At 40.8% G+C, this 13,718-nt stretch overlaps 1 protein-coding gene across 2 annotated transcripts in view; it reads left to right on the top strand.

Moving 5' to 3' along the window:
* The first annotated feature begins 3,532 nt into the window (after positions 1-3,532).
* The window catches only part of FDX1 (ferredoxin 1), a 35,495-nt gene continuing 25,309 nt past the window's right edge, over positions 3,533-13,718 (top strand). The window contains exons 1-3 of one of the 2 annotated variants that reach the window (XM_079928103.1): positions 3,533-3,578; positions 3,697-5,121; positions 10,012-10,136. In XM_079928103.1, the coding sequence (XP_079784229.1) occupies positions 4,922-5,121; positions 10,012-10,136 (325 nt within the window). In that variant the 5' untranslated portion in view covers positions 3,533-3,578; positions 3,697-4,921. The remainder of the gene's footprint in view (positions 3,579-3,696; positions 5,122-10,011; positions 10,137-13,718) is intronic. The other variant, XM_079928102.1, reaches the window with a different exon arrangement.

A 13,718-nucleotide genomic window follows, 5' to 3' on the forward strand; every position in this document is an offset into this window, starting at 1 on the left:
TGGTCATTTCAATGGCGATGGAATATCACATAATGATGATAGAATGTCATTCAAGGATTTCATCCAGAAAGTGAAAATAAAGGAAACCTTATTTGAGATGGAGTTGGGAAGCCCTGAAGGGGGAGCTCTCACACACCACCATTCATTGCCCTTTGCAGACTCCATCAGGAAGGAGCATACCTTTCACTCTCTAACAGGAAGTAGCTTACTTTACACACTCAGCAGGAGAAAAGATGATTTTTCTCCTTGCCCAGCCAATGGGAAACCACTACACTTCAGCCAATGAAAAGCTGCCACCACCCTGAATTCTCATTGGCCTCCAATGAACTTTTGTTCAAAACAGCCCCTCCCAACTTCCTCCTCTCCTCTATAAAAGCAAGCCCCTTTTCTCTATTCTCTGACCTTGCCTGTAGTATGCCATAGCTTGCACGTCCTGAGTTGCAATTCCTCTTCTATTCCTGAATAAACTCATTTTGCTAGTTGAATAACTGGCTATTTTATTTTAAGGCTGACAAAAGTAACTTGATCACATCAATATTTTAATAGGATTGGCCTACTGGCAATATGAAGCATGCTTTAGAGCAAGATAAGATTGCAGGAAGGAAGGTCAATTAAAACAAAGATAGCAATTTATTTAAATATCAGTGATTTAATTTAAGTTAGAAAACCCACCAATATCATCAGCCATATTAATAAATCACCTGGGAGTGGAATGAGTAATTTCTTAGAGTGAATATATGTATATATATATATAATTAAATATAATAAAAATAATAAAATGGTCATTTCTTGTGCTTATGTTCTGGACTTGGGACCAGGAAGACCTAGACTTAAATTTTGGATTCACAATTTAATAGCAGTATAATTCTAAGAAAGTCACAACCACTGTGCACCTCAGTAGGTTCATCTTTAAAATAAGATGGCAGGGATTGTTTTGTTCACTGCTGTGTCTCCAGCACTAGCATAGTGATTTAAACACTGCTAATGTCAATAAATATTTACTGATTAAAGGCATGTCTACTCTACAGAGTTGCTGTGCTAATGAAATGAGATAAAAATTGTGAAAGTTTCTAGAACAAATAACTCTAAAATTTATATGGAATCACAAAAGTCCCAGAATTGTCAAAGCAATCCTGAGGAAAAAAGAACAAAACTGGAGGCATAACCCTTCCAGACCTCACACTATACTACAAAGCTACAGTAATCAAAACATCATGGTATTGGCTCAAAACAGACATATAGATCAATGGAAGAGAATAGACACCTGGAAATAAACCCACACACCTTTGGTCAATTAATCTATGACAAAGGAAGCAAGAATATACAATGGAGAAAACACAATCTTTTCAATAAGTGTTGGGAAAGCGGGACAGCTACATGTAAATCAATGAAATTAGAACACTTTGTCACACCATACACAAAAATAAACTCAAAATGGATTAAAGACCTAAATGTAAGGCCAGACACTATCAAACTCTTAGAGGAAAACATAGGCAGAACACTCTATGACATAAATCACAGCAAGATCCTTTTTGACCCACCTCCTAGAGAAATGGAAATAAAAACAAAAATAAACAAATGGGATCTAATGAAACTCAAAAGCTTTTGCACAACAAAGGAAACCATAAACAAGACCAAAAGACAACCCTAAGAATGGGAGAAAATATTTGCAAATGAAGTAACTGACAAAGGATTAATCTCCAAAATTTACAAGCAGCTCATGCAGCTCAATATCAAGAAAACAAACAACCCAATCCAAAAATGGGCAGAAGACCTAAATAGACATTTCTCCAAAGAAGATATACAGATTGCCAACAAACACATGAAAGAATACTCAACATCATTAATCATAAGAGAAATGCAAATCAAAACTACAATGAGATATCATCTCCCACCGGTCAGAATGGCCATCATCAAAAAATCTAGAAACAATAAATGCTGGAGAGGGTGTGGAGAAAAGGGAACCCTTCTACACTGTTGGTGGGAATGTAAATTGGTGCAGCCATTATGGAAAACAGTATGGAGGTTCCTTAAAAAACTAAAAATAGAGCTACCATATGACCCAGCGATCCGCTCCTGAGTGTATATCTGGAAAAGATGAAAACTCGAATTCAAAAATATACATGTACCCCAATGTTCACAGCAGCACTATTTACAACAGCCAAGACATGGTAACAACCAAAGTGCCCATCAGACAACTGGTTTAAGAAGATGTGGTTATCATATATACAATAGAATATTACTCAGCCATAAAAAAGAATGAAATATTGCCATCTGTGGCAACATGGATGGACCTAGAGATTATTATACTCAGTGAAGTAAGTCAGACAGAGAAAGACAAGTATTATATGATATCACTTATATGTGGAATTTAAAAAGTAATACCAATGAATCTATATACAAAACAGAAACAGACTCACAGACATAGAAAAAAAACTTATGGTTACCAAAGGGGAAAGGGAGGGTGGGAGGGATAAATTAGGAGTATGGGATTAACAGATACAAACTACTATACATAAAATCGATAAGCAAAAAGGATTTACTGTGTAGCAAAAGGAACTATATTCAATATCTTGTAATAACATATAATGGAAAATAATCTGAAAAACTATATATAACTGAATCACTTTGCTGTATACCTGAAACAATCACAATTTTGTAAATCAAATATACTTTAATTTTAAAAAATTGTGAAAGTTCTTAACACAGTTCTTAACAAAGATACTATTAAATGGCTGCTTTGTGTCAGGAACTATGCCAGCTGCTGGGGATATGAAGATGAATAAGACAGCCTTCCTACTCTTGGGAGTTTCAGTCTAAAGGAGCTACACAAAGTATTTGTGATGGAGCACAAGGTACTGTGAAGCTCAGAGTAGGTGCTCTATAAACATTGAACCTAAATTTTATAACACTTTACAGTTTACAAAGCACTTTCATGAACATTATCCTATTTGAAACAATGGGTACCATAAATTTTACAAGAATAAACAAAGGTCTTAGGCATTCAGCAGAGGGAGGGATGATCTTTTGTGATGAGTAAGCATGACTTCATGGGAAAGATGGAATTTTAGTTGAGTTTCAGAATACAGATGGATTTTGACAGGAGTGAAAGATGGAAGGGTGGGAGTTTCATAAGACAGAGAAATACGCAAGCAAAAGCTTGTCCTCCGTAATTCTGTATCCCTTTTTTATCTGTGTTCACAAACCATATGTTTATAAATTCCCTCTGGAATACTGCCGAATCTTGATATCTGGAATTTTTGGAATCTACCCTTACTGGCCTTTGAAAATCTGGAAAACCTTTTTTTATTCATCTTTAATTTTCATGCACGTGATTCATGAATTCTGATGATTACTAATGGAAATTACATGACAGTATTCATTTATTCACAAATACTTATTGAAACCTTGATAAGCTCAAGGCCTTGTCCCTGGCAGTGCGGGGCCTACTAAGATGAACTATGTATACAAGCAACTACCCCACAAAGCAGAGAGCTGTAAGTGCCCTAACGGAGCTGAAGCTGGATTTACACTAGGAGGGCTGAGAGGAGAGGGATCATCTGCAGCGGGTTTTTTTGGTTTGTTTTTTTTATCCAGTTCTCCTCCTACAAGTCATTCATCTGACTTTGGAGATTTGACCTTATAAAAAAAGGATTAAATGTTCTTTTACAACCTCCTCTTCCGGATTACTTGCAGGGTTTGTTGCGACGGGTTCAACTCGAACGTCTTTCTCTTTACCAGAAGACTGAGGCAATTTAGGAGCCGAATGACTGCCGACTCTGCCCTCAGGTTCAGAACTCACCATACATTGTCTCGAGGGACTTTACTCAGGCCTGTACTTTCTTGTTCTGAATATTCTTTAAAGTATCTTTTATTGTGTTTAGCATATTTGCAATATCCAGCTGACTTTAGCCTTTGAAGAGTAGCCTTAGGCAGGAAGGCCCAGGAAAAGTTATGGCTCTTTGTGACGCACTATCCCATCCTGCCTGTCAGTTTTTCTAACCCTCAGGATGGCCCTGAAGGATGGAACATCTTATCCATGTAAAACTGTTATGGAGATTCTGACCCTCTAAAAGAAAAATTTATCCAAGGTCTCAGAGCTCAGAAGTGGTGGACCTTGGATTTGAACATCGCTACTTCTGACCTTAAAGCCCATGCTTTTCCCACCACAACCTATTAACCGTGATAAAGTGTATTTTAAAATTAATCTTCCTGGTTTTTTAAAATTCTTTAAAAAATCTCAGTTCCTGTTCAGGCTCATGGATTTCAGGTGCTCAAGAGCATCTATTTGCCATTCAAAGCCTAGGATCATTATCTGCCTTCTTCGGTATCCTTGTTTATTCATTACCGTGATCATTTATAACTTTATAGTCATAGTTATTCTCCTGGGTGTCTGCTTATTGGCTTTCTGAAATTTCCCACTGTCCTTGTTGACAATGGCTAGAATTCCCTTTTATCATAGTTTTTGAACTCCAAGATGACAACCTCCCATTTTTTTTTTCTTAATGGGCAGGAGGAGGAGGGAAGCGCAGGACAAAAGAAAGTGGTTTAGTTAACTGGGGATTGTTTTACTGTATCTTTCCGTCAGACGTTCAGCTAAAATTTATTGTTCCTGCTTGGCAACTCCAGAAGGTAACAAAGCAGCAAGGTCATCAATACAAAACCTGGTCAGTAGGTAGAACAACAAGGCGCGTAGCCCCGCCTCTATAACCACGCCCTGAGGCGGGGCCGCACTCGCGGCCCGCGAGGCTTATAGGTCAGCCGGAAGGCGCGCGAGGCCTTGGCGGTGCACTGAGCAGGCCCTCGCCGGGACCCCGGGCGTCAGGCAGGCGCAGCGTCAGCCCGCCCCCAGTCTTGGAGCCTCCCTCTCGTGGCGGCTGCAGTGCGGCCTGCGTTGCCTCCCGTAGTTATCCGACCGGCTATGGCCGCTCGTCTCCTGCGTGTCGCTTCCGCCGCCCTCGGCGACACAGCCGGCCGGTGGCTGCTCCTCGCCGGACCCCGCGCCGGAGCCGGCGGTCTCCGGGGGAACCGGGGGCAGGGCGGGAGCGCCAGGCCGGGCCTGGGCGGCGGCGCAGCTGCGGCGACGCGGACGCTGAGCGTGTCGGCGCGCGCGCGGAGAAGGTGAGGCGCAGGGGGAGCGTGGGCGTTGGGTCCCTGGCAGAACGGCCGCGCTCCTTCCGCCTGCTTTCCGGTTCCGTCTGCTTCTCCCGGCGACGGCGTGCGGGTCACACGCCCGGCCCCACCCGCCTCTTGCTCCACCTTCTCCGTGTCCCCGGCAGGTCGCTCGGTATGGTCACGGCCTCCTTTCCTTACGCTGCCAAGTTGCCTTTCAGATCCACTGACGCCTGGCGGGGAATGGAGGCCCGGGACCCCCGATCTCCTTGTCCCAGTGCCTCCTGTGCCCTCAGGAAAACCGGGCACTTTGCTGCCGCTGGTTCTCCGTGCGGTTTGGCGAGGATCTAACCTTTGCTATGCTAGAAACCGCGGTGACCTTCGTAAGATGCGCCCCGTTCGTGTCCTGGCCTGCAGTTTCTTATCGTGCCTTCCTCCTGCTAGGTCAGGACGTTCTGTCTCCAAGTCCGTGTCCATTTAGGATACACCTGCTCTGTCCCCGAGCTTCTCTGTTTGCTCTCTTTTGGTTGCTGTCGGGGTAAAAGCCCCAGCGTTGGACTGGCAAGGCCGGGGTTTAAACTGGGCTTTGACACTTACTGTCCAGTTTGTCTAACGTCAGTGGAGGATAATAATCGTGTCGGCCTCACAGGATTATTTGAAGAACAAATGAGAGCATACAGGTAATGCAGGGAGCCTTGTGTCTGGCCAGTATCGAGGACTCAGTAGATCCCACCTGTTAGCATCAGCTGCCTCCTAGGCTCACAGCGTTGTGTTTTGTATTAAGTGTCGAAAGAGGTGAGAGAAAATTTGCCCAAAATATGTTGCAGTCTTATATTCTTGGGCAGATTCGTTTCTCAAAGACAGAATCCCCTTAGATATAATAGAGAGAAAATTTCCTCATAATTTCAGAGTATAGCACTGTGTTGGCGCCTTATATAATGCAGGCCTCGGAACAGCTCTTTGACTCCCTTGCTGTTGTGTAGCAGCAAGAAGGAGCTGCAGGGAGAAAGGGCTGGATTTGTATTCCTCTCTAGTTTCTTCTTCATGAGGTTCCTGAGAATAGGGTGGAGGAGTTACTCATCTTTCCTCCTGTAATCCCATAATATAGTGGGTGCTCAATACATTTTTGTTGCATGAACTGTGAGGGAGATAATGGGGAAGCCAAGCAGGGGTTATTTGTCCGTTTCCGTTACACTTTCCTATCTTTGACCTTCCTCTGCCTGAATGCCTTGTTTTCTGCATTGTATGCTTTCTTGAAAATTTGTGTATAAACTGGGACATATGTTGAACATATTTGTGTAACTAGTATTTAAAGGAACATGATTGCTTTTGTAAATGGGAATTATATCCCCCAAACTTACTGTTTGAATTGGTACATCAAGTTGTCTTAAAGGGAAGCACATCTGTCTGCTCCCTTATAAACCTGCTTTCCCCCTCATTGGCACGGTTTCCATTGGTGCCCTGTGCTTCCTATCACAGACTTTGGAGCTACAACTAGGTTTTCTGACTCTTATTATCTAAGACTTATGCTATCCAATATGGTCACTACTAACCACATGTAGTCATTTAAGTTTAAGATAATTAAAGTTAAATAAAATTAAAGAATCATTTTCCCAGTTCCACTGGCCACATTTCAAGTACTGGATAAACACACATGGCTAGAAGCTACTGTCTGGGACATCACAGCTATAGAATATCTCTGTTATTGCACAAAGTTTGGACAGAACAGTCTAGAAGTTGTAGTTCTGACTTTGAAGTTTAACATTTAGATAAGCTTTCAGTAATTGAGAGTCGAAAAACTCCTTTTACTCCAAAATACCCTGATATAGTACTTTATATTTTGTAGTGATTTAGGTTGTAAAGGGCTTTCACATGTATTATTTCCCTTGACTCTTAAGAAAATCCTGAGATAGGTGAGGTAGATAAACGAGAATAAAAATTTATATTAAGTAGCATGCAAAACTAGGACTAGAACTCACATAGTTTTTGTTTGTTTTTTGAGCACCATTAGAGTTGATAATTCTTTAGCCCATAGGGTCATTTGGAAGAGTTAAGGTGGCTATGGAAGTGGGGAGCCCTAGACGGGGCCCTTTTCTTGGACCAACTACCCCAGGCTACCCCACATAGTGAAAGGGTGGGCATCAGCAGCCATAACTCCTCTCCCTATTAGAAGTCTGTTAAGAGCTTTACCGCAGCAGCCCCTGGAGAGCTTTGTCAAAATATCTGCTGTGGTTGAGCAGAATAAATGGCGGTGCATAAAGGGTAAACAAGTGAAGAAAATAGTTGTTTGTGGTGCTGGCTAACTCATTGATGATAGAGGATTTAGAAGGATCCTAATTATTTCCCAGTGCATGAAATCTTATCCTTTTTGGAAACAGCTAGAAGCTTTTAGCTAGTTCTTAGAATTGGGGAAGAAAACTATAGAAACCCCACAAATACCACTTGTTAATAGTGAATGGATAAAGTTACCTGGATAAAGTGCATGTGTATAATGCTTTAAGGAACAAAATATTTCCACAAACTTTCTCTCCTTTAATTCTCTCAGCAGCTGGGTGAAGTCACTGTTATTGCCATTTTACCCATGGTCACCTAATGAGTATACATATGTCAGAACCAGGGCTAGAATCTACCTTTTCTGACTCTTAACATCTTATATTCCATACTTTCTCAGCTGCAAAATTACTTTTTCTCTCTCATTTCTGCTTCTTCTCCTGTTCTTTGATAAACCTGTTATTACTCTTACTCTGCAGTTTTTTTCTGGGGCTGTACACCTTTTTTAATATGTAGCAGCAGTTCAGGCTCCTTAACAACAAAAGGACTTTTAAATAAAAGTTATCAATCAGTGTTTGTTGAGCTCTACAGTATGTTAGGAATTTTGCATATGTTGTCCAAACTATGAGATAAATGTTACCCTGATTTTACAGAAGAGGAGTCTGATGTCAGAGTTGCAATTTCTTGGCTGTAGCTCATCTCTAGAGTGCTGCAGAAGAGCAGCAGTGCCCAAACCTCCGGCCTTCAGTAGTGTGTATAAATGATGGAATTCTTTCTGCTGCACTTCTTGTACCTTAGGCTACCAGGCATTTTTTGATGTCAAATCTCTAGGCTTCTGCAGGGCTCAGACCCATATTTCCATCAGGCTTCTGGACATTTGCATCTGTTTATTATTAAATCAAACAGGTTTAAAGTTGAACTCATTTCCAATCTTCCCCAAAGCTCCTTCTCCTCCTAAGTTAAACTTAAGTTAAACTGTACTCCCTCATTGTCCGAGCTAGAAATTTCAACATTATTTCTTCCCTCTCCAAAAGTTTTTAATTCTGCCTCCTGAATATCTCTCAGTATCTCTCAAATCAGTGTCTCCTACGTCCCTACTTTGTTTATGACCTCCAGCGTGGTCTCCCTGCCTCCAGAGTGTCTTCATTCCTAGTCATTTTTCTTCGAAAAAATAGCAGTTGCCTAGTTGAAAATCACGAATGTTTGGGAATACTTGCTTTAAAGCATTTGTTGCTACGAAAAGAAGTCAGAGAGCACATGCCCATTTAAGGGACATTCTCTCTCTCTTTCTCTCTCTCTCTCACACACACACATACACACACACACACACACACACACACAATTCTGATCAAAATTTTTAATTACTAGGATCCTCATTTTTCAGCATTGAGTTATCAAGGACGACATTATCTGATAAGGCCTCAGCTGCCTTGTTTGGGAAATGAGATGATGGACTTGGTAATTTGCAAGATATTTATAGCTCTGAAATTATGTAGTTCTAGGTTTTACTTAAACTAAGCAACGTTTTCTTTGATGGACTATTACCATCTATTGGCAGTAGTGAAAATTACAACTAATTCGTTTAAGCTGAAGTACATCTTTTCAATTGTGAGGTAAAAATTTAAATAACCAGTAGTGGAGGATAAGTATTTAGTTGATAATATGATTTCTTTTTTTTGTTTTTTTGCGGTACACGGGCCTCTCACTGTTGTGGCCTCTCCCGTTGCGGAGCACAGGCTCCGCACTCGCAGGCTCAGCGGCCACGGCTCAAGGGCCCAGCCACGCCGCGGCACGTGGGATCTTCCCAGACCCGGGCACGAACCCGTGTCCCCTGCATCGGCAGGCGGACTCTCAACCACTGCGCCACCCGGGAAGCCCAATAGTAATATGATTTCTTTTCCCAAAGTTTGGACTGATGTTTGTGAGAAGGGTAAGAAATTTAAGTTAGTTAGCTAACTGATAACTAGCTGATAGATATCCTATAGTAATGAAACATGTAAGGAGATATTATATTTATTTTCTGACATATTCAAGCAAAGAAAACCCTTTTTCTAGTCCCTTTGTTTTTCGAGTACACTATATGGACCAAAATGAGATGTTCAAATACTCAGAAAACTATCAAACTGCTGGCTCTCAGTGACCGTACTTATCGGACACTTGCATAACAATTGCCTTATCAATAGCAGAATGATTTGTTTTTAAAGCTCTCCACAACCGTCACCTAGTCTTTTAGGGACACATTCATAGAGACATTGTTTTTCAGAGAGCTATGTGAGAGCAAAGCAAACTTCACGAGTGACAATGATTGCTAAGCATTTCATGTAACTGTGACCTGAGAGTGAGCACTGGGGAGACACATACTGCAGGTGGCCTTGATAGTGATGTACTTGCTATTTCCTTTAAGGTGGCAGAGCTTCCCTCCTGGTAGGTGGGTAGATAGATATGCCTGTGATTTGTGGTGTCTCCTTCCCAAATAAACTTGGGAAAGAAAATACCGTAAAGGAGGATATTTGCATGCACACAGGCACACACACAACCTATTTTTTGACGTTACAGGTTCTTAGAACAATTATTTTAAAGTATCTTTTGAAATTATTAAAAATAATAAAGGACTGCTTCCTTTTCCAGCTCAGAAGATAAAATAACAGTCCACTTTATAAACCGTGATGGTGAAACATTAACAAGCAAAGGAAAAGTTGGTGACACTCTACTAGATATTGTGGTTGAAAATAATCTTGATATTGATGGTTTTGGTGAGTATGGAACATACTTTAAAATTTATAAGTGAAACTATTGAATAGGTTTCAGCTTTGTTTTTTCGAAGAATTTTAACTAGAGTATGCTAAGTGAAATATTAAAATTCAGGATGTGTTAGTGTTATATTCTCACCTATAAAGAATAAGTAACACTGTGTTTCTCTTCTTTGAACATTAATTAGCTATATGCCCCAAAGTCTGTTGCTTCATTACCTTATTATGTGTGCAATGCAAAGCTGGGAGTAGGAAGTGGAATTGAAAGATACCAGGTTGAGATAATAAATGTCATATCAGTGGGTAGTTAAATCATTTTAACTTAGTCTTTTTTTAAACTTTTTAGTTTGAAATAATCTTTGACTTATAGAAAAGTTGCAAAAATAGTACAGAGAGTTTCTGTATAATCTTCACTCAGCTTCCCCTACTGTTAACAATTTATATAACCATAATACAATAATCAAAACACAGAAATTAACATTGGTTCAATAACTAAAAAACTACAGATTTATAGAATTTTGCTAGCTTTTCCACTAATATCTCTGTTTTGGGATTCAATCCAGGATCCCACATTGCATTTAGTTATCATATCTCCTTAGTCTCCTTCAGTCTGACATTTCCTCAGTCTTGTTTTTCATGACCTTGATACTTTTGAAAAGTACTGGTAAGTATTTTGTAAAATGTTCCTCAATTTGGGTTTGACTGGTGCTTTCTTTTTCTTTTTAATTTAATTTTTTAAAAATTATTTTATTTATTTATTTATGTATGTCTGCACCATGTGGCTTATGGCATCTTAGTTCCCAACCGGAGATTGAACCTGGGCCCTTGACAGTGAAAGCATCGAGTCCTAACCACTGGACTGCCAGGGAATTCCCAGACTGGTGTTTTCTTGATTACATTGAGCTTATGCATTCTTTTTATTTTAAGTGAGTTTTATTTTACTTACTACTTTCTTATTTTATTTTATTTTTATTGAGATATAATTGATATGTTAGTTCCAGGTATACAACATAATGGTTTGATATTTGTATACACTGTGAAGTGATCACCTGAATAGTAAGTCTAGTTAGCATTCATCACCATACGTAGTCTTGAATGTCATCTCACCTTCCTAGAAAGGGTACTTAATCTACCTCTTACTAGAGAAGGAAGTGTTTTGTTTAGAAAGTTTTCATTTCTAGGCTTTTGACCATATTCCTTAACCACTCACACAAAGCCCATGTCCTGGAAGCTGACATCTTAGAGCTCAGGGATACCCTGTATATCACTTGTCAGTTTTGCTCGAGCATTCTCTCTATCTAGAATGGTGGTTCTTTAAGAGGGTTCCATCAGTGTCACTTGGGAAATGCACATTCTCAGGCCCCACTCCAGATCTACTGATTCAGAAAGTCTGGGGTGTGGCCCAGAAATGTGTGTTTTAACAAGCCCTCCATGTGATTCAGTTGCATGTTTAAGTTTGAGAACCATTGGTCTGCAATCAGGTCCAGGGAGCATATCTGACTATTCTTCTTTCAAGGCACTGTTCACATTGCATTTTTTTTTTTTTTTTTTTTTTGCGGTACGCGGGCCTCTCACTGCTGTGGCCTCTCCCATTGCAGAGCACAGGCTCCGGACGCGCAGGCTCAGCGGCCATGGCTCACGGGCCCAGCCGCTCTGCGGCATGTGGGATCTTCCCGGACCGGGGCACGAACCCGCGTCCCCTGCATCGGCAGGCGGACTCTCAACCACTGTGCCACCAGGGAAGCCCCACATTGCACTTTGAAGAACACTTTTCAGATCAGAATTATTTCTCCTCCTCCATTTTCCCATGATATATTAAATATACTTCTCTATGTTAATATTCATCTCAGTTTTCCTTTTTAGAGGGAATATCTCTTTCCTTTATTAGAGTTTGTACTTTTGGAAGACTGTTATCACTCAGGTAACCAGAGTTGGCAGTCAGTAATATTTGCTGAATTTCTCAATCTAATGTCAGTTTCAGGGATAACTGTAACAACTACCATTTGAGTGCATACTACATCCCAGCATATGTTATCTATTATTGTAATAACTCTAAGAGGTAGATTTTTTTTTTAACTTCCACTTTATAGATGAAGAAACTAAAGTTCAGAGAAATTAATGTTCCCTGGGTCATACAGGTAGCAAGTAAGAAGGCTAAGATTCAAACCTAAGTCTCTCTAACTCCTAAACCTCTGCTTTTTCCTTTATGCCTTTTTCTCTAAGAAGCATCTTTCCTTTGTGAACACTTGTTACAGAAATTAGGTGATGAAATAGTTGATATAGTTCTAGTTTTAAGGAATTTTTTACTCTAATGCAGTGGTTCTTGGCTAGGACTGAGTTTCAGAATTCTGCAGAACTTTAAAAAGTGTTACGTCCTTGATGGTAAGGGAGAAAGGGAAGTTGTGCAGGTATCCTTTTAAAAAGCTCCACGTGGTTCAGATCCATACCATGGTTAAGAACAGCTAATGTATGGAAAAGAACCCATTGATAATTTATATATATATTCTATAAAATTTATATATAATTGATCTCCCTCATGAGTTCATATTCAGCAACACTTTTGACTAAGCTGTGTTTCTCTGAATTATTCTCTCACAAATGAAAAGTAGTACATTGCACAGTAATTGAGAATAGACTCTGGAATTAGACAAATTGTGGTTCATAAACCAACATTGTCACTTACTAGCCATGAGACCTGGAGCAAGCTACTTTACGTCTGTATGCCTCAGTTTCCTCTTCTGTAAAATAGGATTGTAATAGTTCTAACCTCATAGGGTTGTTAAAGATTAAATAGGGTATTGGAAGTGAAGTGCTTAGCATAGTGGCTACGTTGGTAAGAACAGTAGGATTTGTGGCATTTTAACTTGCCCTATTCGCCTTCTCCTCTCCCCAGTTCAACAGTAGCCTTAAAAACCAGCAACCTTGTGGCCACTGGAGGGGCAAACTGGTTTGAGTTCCTCAGAAGGTCCCATCTCCAGAACGTTGTCACTTGTCTTGCAGCTTCTCAGAAAAGCTCCGTTCCAGGGAGTTCTTATTTGACCTGCCTCAGAGATTGCTCTGTGGGGAGTCTCTGTCCCTAGGACTTCCATCTAAAATAATTACCTGCAGTCGTTGGACACTGTGCTGCCTGAGGCTGTGATGCCACTTGGAGCAAACAAGAGCTTGGCCAAAAATCTAAAAGGAAGATCTGGGGAACGAGATGTCTGTAGTGGGCTTTGAAATGTTTCAGGGATCTAGAAGGCCACACACAAATGCAGGACTGTGTTTGTGCCCAGGAAAGACCCGACAGGGCCCCAGTCTCTCATCTCTGGCTGACTTTGAGGTCCCATGCAGGTGAAGGCCAAGACAGACATGTAGACTGCTTGAACGCTGAAGGTGCGCCTAATCACGCACTGAGCTCCTCAGCAAAGGGTAGAAGCCATATTGGTTCAGAGCACTGAAGGAAACCTCCATCCAGTCATCTAGCTGACCACTAAGCTCACTGAGTGGAGACATTGGTGGTCACGTGCTACAGGGAATACAGACCTCAGAGTTAGTCTGGGAAAGTCACTGGAGAAACAAATAGCAGCAACAACAAACCCAGGG

This window comes from Stenella coeruleoalba (genome assembly GCF_951394435.1).
Source record: "Stenella coeruleoalba genome assembly, chromosome: 8".
Taxonomy (NCBI): Eukaryota; Metazoa; Chordata; class Mammalia; order Artiodactyla; family Delphinidae; genus Stenella; species Stenella coeruleoalba.